General features: G+C 36.7%; 2 protein-coding genes across 2 annotated transcripts; one reads left to right on the forward strand and one right to left on the reverse strand.

Moving 5' to 3' along the window:
- Positions 1-522: 522 nt before the first annotated feature.
- Positions 523-6,715, reverse strand: LOC132186443 (uncharacterized). Its single transcript, XM_088510748.1, has 11 exons — positions 4,386-6,715; positions 4,029-4,286; positions 3,829-3,937; positions 3,432-3,742; positions 2,814-3,015; positions 2,092-2,322; positions 1,906-1,998; positions 1,706-1,807; positions 1,062-1,611; positions 851-959; positions 523-577 (listed from the first exon to the last, which is right to left on the reverse strand). The coding sequence occupies exons 1-11, from the start codon at positions 6,713-6,715 to the stop codon at positions 574-576; spliced, it is 4,299 nt and encodes a 1,432-aa protein (XP_088366874.1). The 3' UTR covers positions 523-573.
- A 6,363-nt stretch (positions 6,716-13,078) lies between these two features.
- On the forward strand, positions 13,079-16,879 carry LOC132189869 (sulfite exporter TauE/SafE family protein 3). The gene is made up of 12 exons (XM_059604686.2): positions 13,079-13,635; positions 13,764-13,923; positions 14,376-14,576; positions 14,676-14,740; positions 14,876-14,903; positions 15,009-15,091; positions 15,166-15,252; positions 15,366-15,416; positions 15,513-15,734; positions 16,182-16,275; positions 16,420-16,560; positions 16,638-16,879. Exons 1-12 carry the CDS (start codon positions 13,426-13,428, stop codon positions 16,721-16,723), a joined length of 1,428 nt encoding a protein of 475 aa, XP_059460669.2. The 5' UTR covers positions 13,079-13,425; the 3' UTR covers positions 16,724-16,879.
- The last annotated feature ends 415 nt before the right edge of the window (positions 16,880-17,294 follow it).

Here is a 17,294-nt window from a genome sequence, read left to right on the forward strand (position 1 = left end):
GTAACGTGTCACATGCAGCCACGTTACCACTAGTAGTAACGTGGCACATGTGCCACGTTACTACTGGTTGTAACGTGGCAGATTTCCCACGTTACAACTGGTGGTAACGTGGCTGCATGTGCCACGTTACTACTGGTAGTAACGTGGCACATGCAGCCACGTTACCACTAGTAGTAACGTGGCATATGTGTCACGTTACAATCTTTTGTGACGTGGCATGTATGCCACGTCACTAAAATTTACAGGGAAGAAAATTTTTTTTTTTTTGTAATTTTTCTCCAGCATACATTTTTACTCTCCTGCATCCAACCAACCAAAAATCCAACCAACCAGCATACATTTCTACTCTCCTGCATCCAACCAACGACCCAACATCCAACATATATAACCCACATCCAACATCAATAATCAACCCATGCATAATCATAACTAACATCGTGTAACTAAGTAATAATAACTGTATACAAACAACTAACGTACAAATTTGTAATAAAAAGTAAAATACAATACAACTAACGTGATCAATACAACATCATAATACACAAATCATCGTGATCAATCATCTGCGCCGCATTAACTGCAAAAAGATAAAACGAATAATCAATTAGCTAATTAGTGAACATTTGTAACTTTAAACTCCTAATAAATAATTATCACATGCATATACAACCTCGACATACATATTAACTATGTATGCACAAACACATATTAATTATACAAAGCACAAACACATATTAACTGTACGAACAATACATGTTTATTCAATGAGACAACTTCAACAAATATGGTAACTATACAAAGCTTCATGCTCCATGCACATATATATCTATATATATATATATATACTTACGGGGTGCCTGAACGACGGGTATAATGTATTGACAAACGAGACTTCTGACCAACCGGCGTCTGAAGTGTGGTGTCATTATGATCGTCCTCAGCTTCTACTCTTACGTCATCTACACATATTACGTTGCAATTGTGTTAAATGCGAACAAAGTTTATTTGACTCATAAGATAACTGTGTTAATCAAATAAAAACAATAAAAATATATTGTTACCTGATCTGCTATCAACTGAGGATCTCACAATCACTCGGGCTGGGGACTCCGCATCTTGCGGATTCCGGGTAGTCGTCACCTCCAAATCGGAGCCCATACGTCTCGACCCCTCAAGGCTGCGAATCCGGGCCTCATACGCTGCCATCTGAGCAGCCATCTGAGTAGCCATCTGAGCAGCCACCTGCTCAGCAACCCGTGCAGACACCGCCGCAGTCACCGAAGCAGTAATTTCCTCACTCTGCTGCGTCAGCCGCTCATCCATTTCGTGACGATGCTTCTCCCTCTCTGATTGCATGGCTCTTTCAAATTCTTCGCGCGATATCATCGGGCCGCCCCGGTTCTGCGACCGTGTTTGGGACGGTGTATAGTATGAGTAGCTAGTGCCAGGTGCGGGCAAGATATTCTTACTGACTCCACGGACACGACCCGCATACTCTGGCTTATTGTTGTGCGCCTGAGCATAAGCATCATCCGGTGTCCACCTAATTGTGCCTTGGGGCCCTTCTACCTGCTCCGCAGGGTCATTTGGCAATAACTCTTCCATCCGAGCCTATACATGAGCATTCACATTTACATACAATAAAATAAGACTCAATAAGTTAATACATAACAATAGATTCACGACAATAAGTTAATACACTTACGATTCTCTCTGCGGCCACCGGATTTGGACGGCTACCATCTGACTTTGTATGGGACTTGATATACGTGACCGCTCGTGTAGGAGTCTTGCCTGAACTAATAAACTGCAATAAATTGAAAGCATCAATTAAATATTTATGATATATACTACGCAATATATCACAAATATGTATAGTCATGGTAAGTAAGAGTAGTATAGTACCTCCTCATGTGCGACTCTTGCTAAGCTCTTCGAGCCTGTGTAATGCGGTATTTCATTCTGTTTGCGTATGTCTTTCATGTGCTGGCAATAAGCCTACGAATCCAATATGTAGACATAATTAATCGCTAAGCCATCAAAGAATAATTACAATTAACAAAAGTCAAATAGTTCGAAGTCATAACCTACTTGATAATCGGGAGTACACCATTTTCCCAACAATATTTCCACATCTCTTGGGTTGTACTTTGAAATGGTGTGAGCCATCCTTGCCGACATTGTCCCAGGAGTGTCGTCGCTCTGAATCATGAGCTTCTGCCTCAATTTGTGCCTCAAAAGCTTTTGCTTCTCCCCCATGTCTCTAAAAGCATCTTTTTTAATTGCCGCCATATCCGACCCAGGCATGATATAGAAGTAATTCTGCATCAATTAACGAGGCTCTAATTAAAGCGTTTGTTGTTTCACAAATTATTTAATTTTAGACTGGTACAAATCATAAAGTACAAACATCTAAACTACACTTACCATCAATGACTCAAATAAATCTTCCTTGCTTTGTTCTGGTACATGCTTCCAGGGGTCGGATAGCTTGATAAAAGTCCCGGTCTTGCACGTCTTCCCTATCATCCGTCTAAATTTGTTGCCGCTTTGTCCTACGGGCTGCCACGCGCCATTATACTCCATGACCACCCTTTTTCCATCAGGAATGTCCCACAACTTGTGTGAGTCTTTTACGATCAACACCTCAAAGTTACCCGCCCTATCTGCAATGATGAAGTATATATTAGCACACAAATGGTTAGACATACATTATTTGAATTTATGTACTAATTAACTATATGTACCATCATGCATAAATATGTACACATTTATGGTTCGGAATATCATACATACATACCTATCGTGCGAACCTCGTCAATAGTCAATGCTGGCCAAGCAAGGTCATCATCATGCTCATCGTGCTGCTCACCTATCCCATCATCCATGTCTTCACCAGGCTGTGTCTCACTATTATCCATAGGTGCGCCGCTGTTTGGCTGCTGATCGAAAAAGCCATGCGGCAATGGGGGTGGCGGGGATGGCATACGCATGGAGGCGCCAGGCTCGTAAAGACTAGGCTCATTGCATATATGACGCAAAAATTAATAAATGAACAAATTAATAAGTAACAACAAATCAATAAATGTAAAATATTTATTTCATATGAAATGCCATACGCCTCGATTGGTGCAAAGCCGGGTCGGACATATTGGATGTCATCGTGCGGATCGTACAACTGATTATTGTTTAAAGTGAGTGGCTCACTCTCGATCTCGTGATAGTTGGCATGAGGATCATCAGGCGTTTGACCCTGACCAACGTCGTATATGTTTCTAGGTTTCGTCCTCACCGCGCAAGCCCAATCTGGATTCCTTTCATCTCCGACGTAAAAAACTTGTTCCACTTGGGAAACTAGTACATACGGCTCATCACTAATCAGGTCCCCCTTATGGACAAGGTTTTTGAAGTTGACAAGCGTTATGCCATACTCGTCCACCCTGTATCCCCTTTCCCTTGTGGTGTCCGCCCAGTCACACTTGAACACAACATATTTTGTCCTGTCGTAATACTCCACTTCAAGTATTTGAGTTACTTTCCCGTAGTATGTTTCGCCATCAACAGTCGGCACGCACACGCCACTATTCTGAGACCTTTTTCCCACATCATGTGCGACAGTTCGAAAGAACTTGCCGTTTACCACATATCTATTATATTGGACTGCTGAGACCATCGGACCTCTACAATGCATTACTAGTTTGGCACCCATATCCTTCCGAAGTCGATCGTCCGAACTATCAACCTACGAGTCATATACAATAATGATGAAGTTTTGTTAGTGCATTGATGAAACATTATGAAATTTATAAGGGGTGACATTAGTCTTACGTAGTCACGGTACCAATCGCAGAATTGCTCAAAATGTAGGGTTTCCAAATGATCATCCGTAATCGTTCGCCCCCTGTTTGCGCTTTGTCTTATCGAATCCTTATGTAGCCTACATTTTGAAATAAAATCAATTAAATTTAATTCACAACTAACGTTGTTGCATGATATGAGCATGCATATATTCATTACACAATACTAACGTCCGCAATTGGAGGAAGTCATCTGAGTTAAATAGGATGTAACGGTGAATCTGTGTCAACGTGAGACGGTTGAGAACGACTCGGGTTCCAGCTCCTTTAGGCCCATCCGGGTTTCGTTGCGGCCTATTGTGGAATGTCGGTGCGTTCTCTAAATACATCGAACAAAATGCCACCAACTCAGTTGCTATGTAGCCCTCCGCAATGCAACCCTCAGGAGCCGCTTTATTTCGCACACTTGATTTGAACACCCCGAGGCTCCTACATATCAAAACTAACTAATTATTACATCTAATCATTGTTTTAAAATAAATAAATGGCAACAAAATTTTAGTTTTAATTTTTTTCAGTAAATGTTACCTCTCTGCCGGATACATCCACCTATACTGTACCGGTCCACCGAGACGGCATTCACGGGCAAGGTGCACCACAACATGAACCATACTTGTGAAAAAACTGGGGGGGAATATCTGTTCCATCTTGCACATAGTCGTATACATCCCATCCTCAAGTCGGGTCAGATCCTCTTGGGTCAACGCAGTTGAACATATGCCCCTGAAGAATGCAGAAATTTCAACTAGCGGTCTAACTACGTTACCGGGCAGTGATCCACGCAATGCAATTGGGAGAAGCTGTTGCATCAATACATGATTGTCATGACTCTTTAAACCCGAGATCGTCCGGTCCTTAAGTTTTACACATCGGGAAATGTTCGAGGCATATCCGTCTGGCACCCTTATATTTCGAAGCACTTTTAGGAAACTAGCTTTATCCTCTTTAGACATTGTGTGGCAAGCATGAGGCATATAGATTCTTCCATCATCATTTGTGAAAGGATGCAGTGCTTGTCTCAAACCCATTTCTTGCAAGTCTTTTCGTGCTTGAAGGTTGTCCTTCGTTTTTCCCTTAATGTCTAGAATTGTGCCAAGTATATTGTCCATCACATTTTTCTCTATGTGCATGACATCAAGGTTATGCCGCAATAAATTATCCTTCCAGTACGGCAAACGAAAGAAAATACTTTTTTTCTTCCACAAGATATTATCAGTTCTCTTTCTCTTTGCATGTGAAGTATCAATATTAACTGACTTACCGGCGCTCTCATCCCCAAATGCTATCCCTTCTAACTGTTTTAGGATTTCATCTCCATCTAGAACATCAGGGGCACATTCAAGTTCTCGGTTACCGTCAAATGTATTTTTTTTTCGCCTCCACGGATGATCCATGGGCAGGTATCGCCTATGCCCCATAAAGCAAAACTTATGTCCGTGTTTTAACCGTCTAGACCTTGTTGCATGCATACAGCAAGGGCATGCCTTTCCACCCCTTGTAGGCCACCCAGACAAGTCCGCGTATGCCGGAAAGTCATTAATTGTCCACATCAACTGCGCTCGGAGCATGAAATTCTTTTTCAATGAGACATCAAATGTTCGTACCCCCACACTCCATAGTTGCTGCAATTCCTCAATTAACGGTTGCATGTACACATCTATATCCATTCCAGGTGAACTTGGACCTGGAATAATCAAGGATAATATGAAAGACGTTTGTTTCATGCACATCCAAGGAGGCAGGTTGTACGGTATAAGCATTACAGGCCAAGTACTGTGAGATGTGGTTATGTTCCCAAAAGGATTAAATCCATCTGAGGTTAGGCCAAGTCTTACATTCCTACTGTCTGATGAGAAATCCGGATACAAATTGTCGAATGACTTCCATGCTTCGCCATCGGCAGGATGCCTCAAAACGCCGTCCTTAGTGCGGCCTTCTGCATGCCACCTCATATAGGGTGCAGTATGCTCTGACATAAAAAGCCTCTGTAGTCGTGGTATGATGGGAAACCACCGCAAAACCTTGACTGGACGTCTCTTACTCGACGTTATGGGGTGGCCATCCTCGTCGAAATTAATTTCGTCCTTCCACTTAGATTCTCCACATTTAACACATGAATCTAAATCGTTATTGCCCTTCCAGAACAACATACAATTATTGCGACAAGCTGGAATCTTCTCATACCCGAGTCCCATGTCCCTAAGAAACCGTTTCGCCTCATATGTATTAACTGGCAAGGCTCCATCATCTACAGGAACCAACTGATTGATTAGATCGAGGAAACACGAGAATATCGTATTACTAACTCCACCCATGCACTTCAAATTGTACAGATGTACAGTAGCACTCAGCTTGTTATGTTTGGTCTTATCATGAAGCGGTTTGTCTGCCTTTTTAAGCAATTCCTCGTACTTTCGTACGTCACCTCCATCGGCTTCGTCATCCACAATGTCTTCTTCCTCTCCATGCACCTCAACCCGAGGCTCCCTATCGTCAACTCTAACTTCGTGCATGCCGAATGCATCACGCAACATGGCATGCATATTGCCACCCTGTTCAGAACTTGCACCCGCAGCTGTTGCCGGATGTGATGAATTCGAGCCATCTACGGGAGCTCGAACAGGCCTCTCGCCATGATAAATCCAGAATGTGTATTGGGGCCACATTCCTTTCCCTCCTGTCAAGTGGTCGTATACCAAACATGGGGGGTGTCTCCTATTACAGCGACACGTCTTACAGGGACACAAAATAAGTTTGTCGGGAGTGTCACAGTTCCTAACTGCGAATTCTACAAACGCTCTACATCCTTCTCTGTATTCCGTCGTACCCCTTGATTTCTTCATCCAACTCTTGTCCATATCGTTACTACGTACATTAGAAACATAAATATATAAGAATTAAGCTAAACGTAAACATAAATGCATAACTATGGCCCATTGGAACCCTAACAGTGAATAAGTAAATTGTTGTTAACTACTTTATTGTTATTCTTTTATTTCATTCTGATTTGTTGTTTTTTCTACTAAAAGTTTACATGACTTGAAGTAATGCGGTATTTCAAACCCTAAACCACATTATAATACAAAATTATATACCATTGTCATGGGTACCGTACTGGAAAAGAATTTCTACGTTCGTTGTTTATTTAATAACATGTACTCTAATATAAAGTTGCAAAACCTAAACCAACTTATATTAAACAACTCAATAAAAGATTGTAATTTGTTACGAGGCCCTAAATAAAACAAATTTAAGTTATGTTTTTGTCTCACTTTATTGAAAAAAATAAAGTTACGTAATTTTAATTTCATATGGGGACCCTAAATAAAATTCATGTAACTAGTTGCCGAGGTAGTTTTTTTTTTTTTAAAAAAAAAAAATTATTTGATAGAATTATGTATTTTTTATTATGTATTTTTGTAATCATTTATATAAATGATTTATATAATCTATTTTCTATATTTTATGTCACATATAAGTGATCATTTATATAATATATAGGTTTGTAAAACATACACAATGTAAAAACATTTAATTAGCTAATTTCAAACTATCTAACTAAAGACCTACGTGTCTATAAATATTTTGCATGCATGCCCATATTAAACAATATTACATTTCTACGTACGTACAAACATAGGACACTAAAACTAATCTATTTCAACCAAATTAATAAGTTGACTAGCTAACAAAAAAAGCATTAACATACACATATACAATATTTCTATACACCCATACATTACAATAATGAATTTTTCCATTCCCTTAATTAATTACTGCAGAGAAAAATATTCTAAACTACACATCAATATATATATACTACTTAAAATATATATATATATATATACCTGATGATGGGCGAAAAACAAGTGAGAGATGAGTTGGCGGCCGGAGCGGAGTTCGCCGGCGGAGAGAGCTAGAAGACGGTGGCGTGAGGTGATGAGTGGCTGCCGGCTACAAATCCGAGGAAGCTAGAAGCAAGGTCGAAAATGTGAGAGAAATATTCAGGAGAAGGTGGCTGGAAAATGTGAGAAGAAGAAAGAGGAGGAAGCTGCGCAGAGAAGGAGAAGGAGAGAAGAAGAAAAAAACCAGAGAAAAGAAGAACAAAACCAGAGAAGGAGAAGAAGAAAGAGGGGCGCGCAGGGAAAAAAGAAAAAAAAATTGAAACAGCTGCAGGCCAGATCGAAGCGCATGGTCCCGATGAAACAATGGTAACGTGTCACATAGACACGTTACCAAATGGTAACGTGCCACATAAGCACGTTACCAAATTGTAACGTGCCTATGTGGCACGTTACTAAAATTATATATATATATATTAATAATAGATATATATATGTATATACATATATAATTAATTGATTTAAATATATGATATTAAGTTGATATAATTAAGCTTAATATATATATATTATAACTCTTAATATATATTATATATATATATATAATTAATTGATTTAAATATATGATATTAAGTTGATATAATTAAGCTTAATATATATATATTATAACTCTTAATATATATTATATATATATATATATATATATATAATTAATTGATATAAATATATGATATTAAGTTGATAATTAAGCTTAATATATATATATATATATATATATTATAACTCTTAATATATATATATATATATATATATATATATATATATATAATTATTTGATATAAACCTGTAATTTATATTAATATATATACTTGCAAATTACTAATCAAGCTTAATATATAATCATAGTTCTTGATATATTTAAACATCATATTACATAATACTTGCAATTATGAAATTAAACTAAATTTATTTTAAGTTAATTAATTGATAATTATCAACTTGATTACACATAATCAAATTGATATATATATATATTTTCACCATGCTTAATTAAGGGATTGATATACATTTGCCAATTCCTTAATTTGGTTAATTAATTGATAGGGTTAATCTTATCAATTACTGCATATCCTATGAAATAAAGCATAGTGTTAATATTATAGAACTGATAGCGTCTACCATGCTTGACACATAAGAAGTAGTAATGATGCATTTAGTGTTGTAAAACACAACCACTAATGCATATTCTGTTGTAGAGGCATATCTTAGCTATATATTTTTTAAGTTTTGATCTTTCTCTGGGGACTCACAATATTAATATTTAGCATGAGATCTTTCTAGGGCAATTATCACAAAGTTGTAAGCCCCAATATTTTTTTAATCAAAATTATTATTAATATTTTTTTAAATAATTTTTTGGACAAATTATTATTAATATTTATCTTGGTAAATAAATAATTTTTTTATCAAGATAACGTGGTAAAATTATTTTTTGGACAAATTGTAATTATTTTTTGGACAAATAATTACAATTACAACTATAGTAATTATTTTTGGACAAATTGTAACGTGGCATTTTACCACGTTACCATATTGTAACGTGGTAAAATGCCACGTTACCATATTGTAACGTGGTAAAATGCCACGTTACCATATTGTAACGTGGTAAAATACCACGTTACAATATGGTAACGTGGCATTTTGCCACGTTACTATTATGGTAACGTGCTATTTTTGCACGTCACTATATTGTAACGTGTAAAAAATACCACGTTACTATAAATTATGGTAACGTGTTATCTTTTAACACGTTACAATATAGTGACGTGGCACCATTCGTATGAACAGTTGCCACGTCACTACACCCTAATATTTTTGTAGTGTATCTACTCTAGTGTTTGATAATGGAATCCCAATTCAAAAATAAAATAAAATACTAACATACTAACTAGTAGAACATCTCAAATAGTCAAATTTAATTATTATGAGCCATTTTTCATCTTAAACATAATAGCCAAACTAGCATATAATTATAGTATAATATATAATATAATTATATATTATACTTGTATTATAGTTAATTAGTTATACATAGTATACTATATACTATATTTATAACTTGCTCACATTATACTATAGTTTCCATTATCTAGTTATATTATAATAATATATTATTAATTTGCTACCTATATACTCTAATTATATGTTGCATTGTATGTCTTATATAGTTACGTATTATATGTTTATACTATAGATAAATGTTTAGAGGTTGTTTTAAAATTTGGGCTTAAACTTTGTTAGGATCATACATTAAATAATTTAATAGCATAGTTCGAGCTTGGATTAGTTCTGGCTCGGCTCGAATAGCATTCTTAACGAGCTCGAGTTTTTAATGAGTCGAGCTTAAACACACATTTCATAGCTCAACTCGAGCTCAAATTCAGTTTGAATAAGCATCTTTATAAACGAGCTATTTTTAAAATTTTTAGCTTTACTCGGCTCAACTTGATTACGGTCTTAAACTCAATAATTTCATCATCATCGTCTAGATTCGTCCAGACAATACGACACAAATGCTTATGAAGTTATGCATGCTTACAAGTTATACCTACGAGGGAAGGCAGAATATCTGGCATTTGTGTATATATATAAATAAAATATTGATCAGGGAAGGAACCACGTGCCTGATTCTTATATTATAAATCGTTCAAGATTCGCACAATGACTTGTAGACATCAATTTCCTTTGTTTAATCCCTGTCAACATTAATGTACTGTTTTTTTTTAGTATTACATGTTCGGAATGTTTTGTCGTTTTGGTCATTATAATTAATGTTTTATGTATATATATATTGACCATCTCATTAACTTAGGCCATCATTATGAAAACCCATAGAAAGGGCATCAAATGAGCTGGTACGTTGAAAGATAAAAGGATAAGACTCAAGCAATCCACCTCATCAATGGAAGATCTAATCCACATTACTCTAATTTTAGATTTAAATTCCAACATGTTACGATCACATGAGTTAAATCTAATTATAGAACTTATTCAATATTTTTTCTTACACGCCAGCTTTTAAGATTGAATTTTACTAAAAATTTATATTATTTGGTATCAGAGTCAAATATCACGTCATAGATTCGAGTAATGTAATAAACGACATTGGGCTCGAGTCACTGAAAATGCGACATATGAGTTGAATAAAAATACTAATAAGTGAGTAGAACTGCCAAAAAAAAAAAAAAAAAACCATTCGATTATTATTAATAGAGTGAGCTATCGTATATGTTGGTCACAAAAACGTGATTATATGTTACGATTTTTGTGTCCAACATAAATTAAATCTAATCTTAATCATGTGTATATAATTTTTTAACATCTACCCTTAAATTCTACTAAAAAATTGTATTACAATTGGATTAAAAAAAAAAGAAAAAGAAAAAAAATCAATCTGCCCCCTCATGCGAGTGTCATCTAGCATTAGTGAGGGGAGCACTAGTGGGGAGTGTCCTTTCTTTATCAGTGATATTTTATTGACAGATTGCTCTGTTAATCATCTATTTATGAAATATTATCATGATTGATTTTGCAAAAAAAAAAAAAAAAAAAAAAAAGGTAAAGTGGAGTTGGAAAAGTCAATAGAAGAAAGACGCTTGATGATGAGTTGCATCAACATTCATCATTCATGCATGAATCTATATCATCATTCCTATCCTTAAATCCACGTGTATATATAGATGAAAAATTATATCCAGCATTTCTATTGCTTTTCACCTTTCATCATCCGTAGTAATTCACGTGTTTTTAAAAAATAGTTCTTGGCTGAAAATCATATTTTATAAAATAAAAATTATTAATTCAAATTCTCTTTATTAAAAAAAAAGAACAAAAAAAAAAGAAAAAAGAAAGAAATAGTCGAAGTTGCCACCACACTCCCAATTGCTACCCACATCATAGGATGGCTTATTTTGTCACTCAAATTGGGCTCATCTCCTGATCTTTTCTCACCTTTTGCGTGTGACAGTACCACAACTCCTCACCGCTCATCTTTATCGTGCTTTCCCCTTGTTTATTAACGTTTTTTTTTTTTTTTTTTTGAAGAAAAAAATAAAAACAAAAATATTAATAAATAATTTAAAACAAAAAACACTTGACTAAATAGAGTAGCCGAACCACCCATGACCTCCTCATACCATTTCTAATTTTTTTTTTTTTTTTTTTTTCTAAGCAAAAAAGTAAGTTGAGGAGACCAACTGTGATTAACTTACTTGAGCATAACCATTATATTTATCTGCTGAGCACAGTTCAAAAAGAATCTAGACGGCGAGAACTGTAGGTACACCCTCAAGACCAGCTGAACTTAGTTCAGCCACACTAAGGCATCGGCATCAGTAAAAATTAAAGTGATTAATACTAATAAGGCTTTGAAAGTAATCCTCAATTACATAGGTTCAAACTCCACCCTCATAGATTCTTATACCACTAATTCACCGCCACTGACAATCCGGTACCGGCCCTATAAAAAGCCGAGTGATAGAAGAAGAATAGTAGACTCTTCGGCAAATAAATGGTATCCCAATAACCCCATAAATATTAAATAACGTGTCGTGTAACTCGTAATAGGAATCATGTTTGGCTGACAACAGGAAGCATTTCTGCGCCTAATTTAGTACGAGCATTCAATATATATATATATATATATAAAAGAGCATATGTTAAATACTTAATACCCTTATGTTTAGAAACTTTATTTTTACCTCATGTAGTTTTATTTTTATCACAGAACCCTTTTGGGGTTTAGATAAAGGACCAAAAGGGTCCATTCTTTAGTTGACTATTAGGAGTGACACATGGACCAATTAGATGTTGACATGTGGCACTTATTTAATTTTTTTTTAAATTAAAAAAAATGTATATATATATATAAAAAAAAAAGAAAAAAATTGGGGATGGCTTGGGCCATTTGGGGGTGGCTCGGCCACCCCTTTTGGCCAAGCCACCCCCATCTGGCCGTTGGGAGTGGTTCGGCCACCTCCTAGGCTCCATGGGGGTAGCTGAGCCACCCCCAGTGGGTACTGGGGGTGGTTTCGGCCACCCCAAAAGAGCCACCTCCAATTTTTTTCCTTTTTTTAAATACATTTTTTTTTTAATTTTAAAAAAAATTAAATAGGTATCACGTGTCAACATCTGATTGATCCATGTGTTATTCCTAATGGTCAACTAACGGATAGATTAACTTGGTCCTTTATCAAAACCCCAAGAAAGTCCTATGATAAAAATGAAACTCCAAAAGAATAAAAATAAAATTTCAAAACCCCATGTATTAAATATTTAACCCCAAAAGCATTCTCACACATTTACAACGTGTCGTGTGATTCGAAATACAATTTTATGTTTCGTTGACAACGAGAAACATTTCTCATTTCTCACACATTTGTTGCCTTCCTGTTAATCACGCCTGCCTTTTGCGCCTTTCTCTTCGTCTCTTGCCTTCTGAGTGGATTCTTTAACTTCTGCGCGTATCCACCCGGCCTTTTTAACTCACCCCTCCTCAAATGCGAGAAACAAAAAGAAAAAAAATCTTCAACGTCTCCGGCTTCTTTTCTGGGCAGCCAAACGGACTTGGGTGCTGACCAGAATTCACAGTTCTTGTATAGAAACGGAGAGAAAGTGTGTGCATGTGTGTATAAATATAATAAGGTGGTAGCTAGAATCGAAATCGGATGGCTGAGTTTGCGGGGAAATGGTGGTGGGGTTTGAGATCGGTGTGGATGGTGTTGTTGAATTTTCTCTTGGCAATTGTGTTTGTTTCGGCGGAAAGGGATCTGAGAATCGGACCTTCAACATTCAATGAGACTCAATCCACTTACCTTCTCAGAGCTGTAAATTTCTTATGGCAACCCGACAAATCGAGTTATCAACACGTTTGGCCGGTAATGTTTTTAATTCACATGTTTACTTAATCTGTTCGAAGAAAACCAAGATTGTTTTCTTCACTAAGTTGTCTTAAACTCACGCGGGGGTAGTTTAAACATGAGTGACTGTGAATTTTGGTTTACAGGAGATGAAATTTGGGTGGAAAATTGTTGTGGGTACAATAATTGGATTCTGTGGAGCAGCAGTTGGGAGTGTTGGTGGCGTTGGCGGCGGTGGCATTTTTGTTCCTATGCTTAGCCTAATTATTGGCTTTGATCCCAAGTCGGCAACAGCTATTTCAAAATGTAAGACAAGATGTTTTTTTTTGTTTTTAGTTATTTTCTCTGAAGGATATTCCTAAATTTTTTGGAAGCCGGTGCAGATTAAAATACCTGATCAAGAAATTATTTGAAAAAAAAAAAAAAAGAAGGTAAAGGGAATAAGGAGTTTTTCTACAGATACTTTTGGGTTCTCGAAAGGAAAATATTATTGACCAGAGATAGAAGCTGGTTACTCACCATCATCAAACCTTCAAATGTTTTAGCAGAGCTAATTTGTGCTGACATTTTTAGTGAATTTGAGTTTTGAATTTTGGAGTTGGCTGACTTTTGAGTGTGGAAGACATTATTTACCTCTTTGCATGGTTGCTTCCTTGTAAAATGCCTTGTCGAACTAAATTGAGCCACTGAAGGAATCCTTTATTACATTAAAATATGGTGAAATTAACGAAGTCATAAATTCCATCTGTTTGTGTCAGGTATGATCATGGGAGCAGCTGTCTCAACTGTTTACTACAACCTTAAGCTAAGGCATCCAACACTTGAAATGCCCATCATTGACTACGATTTGGTACTTCTCATCCAACCGATGCTCATGCTGGGCATTAGTATTGGAGTGTCTTTCAATGTTGTATTTGCTGATTGGATGGTCACTGTTTTGCTTATCATTCTCTTTATAGGTAATTTTTTTTTTTGTTCAGTTCTTTATACGTATTGATTAGTTGAACTATAGTTTCCCTTGCTCAGACAATACCCTTATTGATTCTGGTGGCTTGCAGGCACATCAACGAAGGCATTCTTTAAGGGTGTTGAAACATGGAAAAAGGAAACCATTATGAAAAAGGTAATCGCATTAAGTTCTTACACAGAGATGCATGAATTTGTGCTTTTTCACATTTGGTCAAAATGCTCTCTTTGTTTTTCTGTTATTAGTACTAAAATTAATGGCTTACCATTGAATTGGTTTTTAAAATTTTAGGAGGCTGCTAAGCGGATGGAGTCAAATGGTGAATTGATCCACTGTTCCTCTAATTTTATACAAAATAAAAAATAAAAAATAAATCGTAGTGTTAGCATTGCTTGGAGTTGATTTGGTTTGTCGTGTCTATCAGGTTCTGGTGGTGCAGAAGTGGAATACATGCCTCTTCCTGGTGGCCCAGGAAATGGCATTCAAAAGGACACCAAAGAACAAGAGGTATAAGAATACCCTGGTAAGCTGTTATCAGTACCACAGAATTCTAGAAGCTAAAATCAATATAAACATTGCAGGTTACTATTCTTGAGAATGTTTACTGGAAGGAACTTGGACTTCTCGTTTTTGTTTGGGTTGCATTCCTTGCCATTCAGATCACCAAGGTTTTGTCTCTTCTACTGTTCTATCCTGTTAAAATGTTAATATCATTCAATCTCCCTTTGATTATGCACCATCAATGGCTCGTTGTTAAATAATCATCTCCCATTGACAACAGAGTCATACAGCTGCTTGTTCAACAGCCTACTGGGCATGGAACTTGTTACAGGTATTTCTATTCATATCAATGGCCTCCTCCTATAATCTTTCCTCTCTGTATGTGTATTAGTTTTTGTTGAGCACAAGTACCTCACACCATCTACAGATCCCTGTTTCTTGTGGGGTATCTTTGTATGCAGCAGCTGGCCTTTACAAGGGACACAGAGTAATTGCATCGACGGGAGATGAAGGGAAAAATTTTCGAGTCCATCAGCTGGTTATCTATTGCATCTTGGGTGTGCTGGCAGGGGTAGTTGGTGGGCTGCTTGGACTAGGTGGAGGCTTTATTATGGGTCCACTATTTTTGGAGCTGGGAGTCCCCCCTCAGGCGAGTTTGTGGTTTTCATTGAAATAAACAAAATCATTCATGTACAGGTCATTTTGGGAATTATCCGGAAGTTGTTAATTTCTGGAAAGTTGTGAATATTTTGCAAACTAATAGCTAAGCAAATAGAACTTTACTCATCTCCTTCTTACTTAGAAAAAAGAAAAAGAAAAGAAAAAGCCTAAGCCGGTTGGGGGCAAAGGGGCGGGGGGGGGGGGGGGGGGGGGGGGGTGGAAGGTTGAGTATGCTGGACAAAAATTAGAAAGTGCAAGCTTTTTGGATAACTGGGTCTCAAGGAACCTCAAAAGTGAAAACCTATTTAGATGTGGAATTGCTATTATTCTAAGATGCATGCATAGCTACTTGGGCAAATAATAGAAGTAAAGATGCACAAGAATCCTGTTGTTTTCAAATGATATCATCTATAACTTCTTGATTTCTTCTGTGCAGGTCTCAAGTGCCACTGCCACCTTTGGAATGACCTTCTCTTCATCTATGTCTGTTGTGGAATACTACCTTCTGAAACGTTTTCCTATCCCTTATGGTAATTAAGAACCACACAACACCCATATAATTCTCTATAGTTGTGCTTTTCTCATTCTTTTGATCAACTAACATCTTTACAAGGCAAAGGGGCTTTGATCCATCTAAATTTCTCTGTCCTGATCATCTGCAACTTTTGTGGCAGCTCTCTACTTCGCTGTTGTGGCTACTATTGCTGCCTTAGTAGGGCAGCATATTGTGAGAAAGTTGATCATTTTATTAGGAAGGGCATCTCTAATCATCTTTATTCTAGCCTTCACTATATTTATTAGTGCAATTTCACTAGGTGAGCATCATTGTGAAATTTGAGAACTTCAAAGTATGTGAACTGGAATTCTGAAAAGATTTTTGTCTGTTTGATAGGTGGGGTTGGCATATCAAACATGATTATGAAGATTCAAGGGCACGAATACATGGGGTTTGAGAATCTCTGCAAGTATGAAGCATAGCATGTTTATTTTCCTTTTCATATTTTTCCTTTTCCTTACACCCTGCCTCCCCTCCAAGGCTACCTATTTGCCTTCCTCGTTGTAAACTGGTTCAGAAAATGAAAGATGACCTTTGTAAACTAGTTCAGAAAATGAAAGATGACCTTGCTTGTTCCAGTTCTTCAAATTCTTTATTGTTTATGCGTGTTAAAGGACATTGTTAATCCATAAAATCTGGATTGTCGGTGACTATAGAGCAAGGTGAATCTCACCATGCATGCACAGCAACACGACATCTCACCTACCATTTGGCAGTATCGCCCACTTGATTTGTGGGATATGTTTCTCTACTCATGCCTATATACGTTGAGCATTGTAAACGGACATGTAATCTTTACGTTATTGTTTTATCTCTGAATTTTACATGGTATTAGAGCAATAGACACGATCTTTGAAGGCAAACTCCTCTGTTTAAAGATTATCATGTTGAATCTCTTGTAAACAGAGCTTCTCTTGTTCCGAAAGTAACAAGATCACGACGTTATCATTAGCCAGAGAACATCGTCAACATTAAAGCCCATCTCCAATTTGG

The sequence above is a fragment of the Corylus avellana genome, chromosome 9 (assembly GCF_965113065.1).
Source record: "Corylus avellana chromosome 9, dhCorAvel1.hap1.2, whole genome shotgun sequence".
NCBI lineage: Eukaryota > Viridiplantae > Streptophyta > Magnoliopsida > Fagales > Betulaceae > Corylus > Corylus avellana.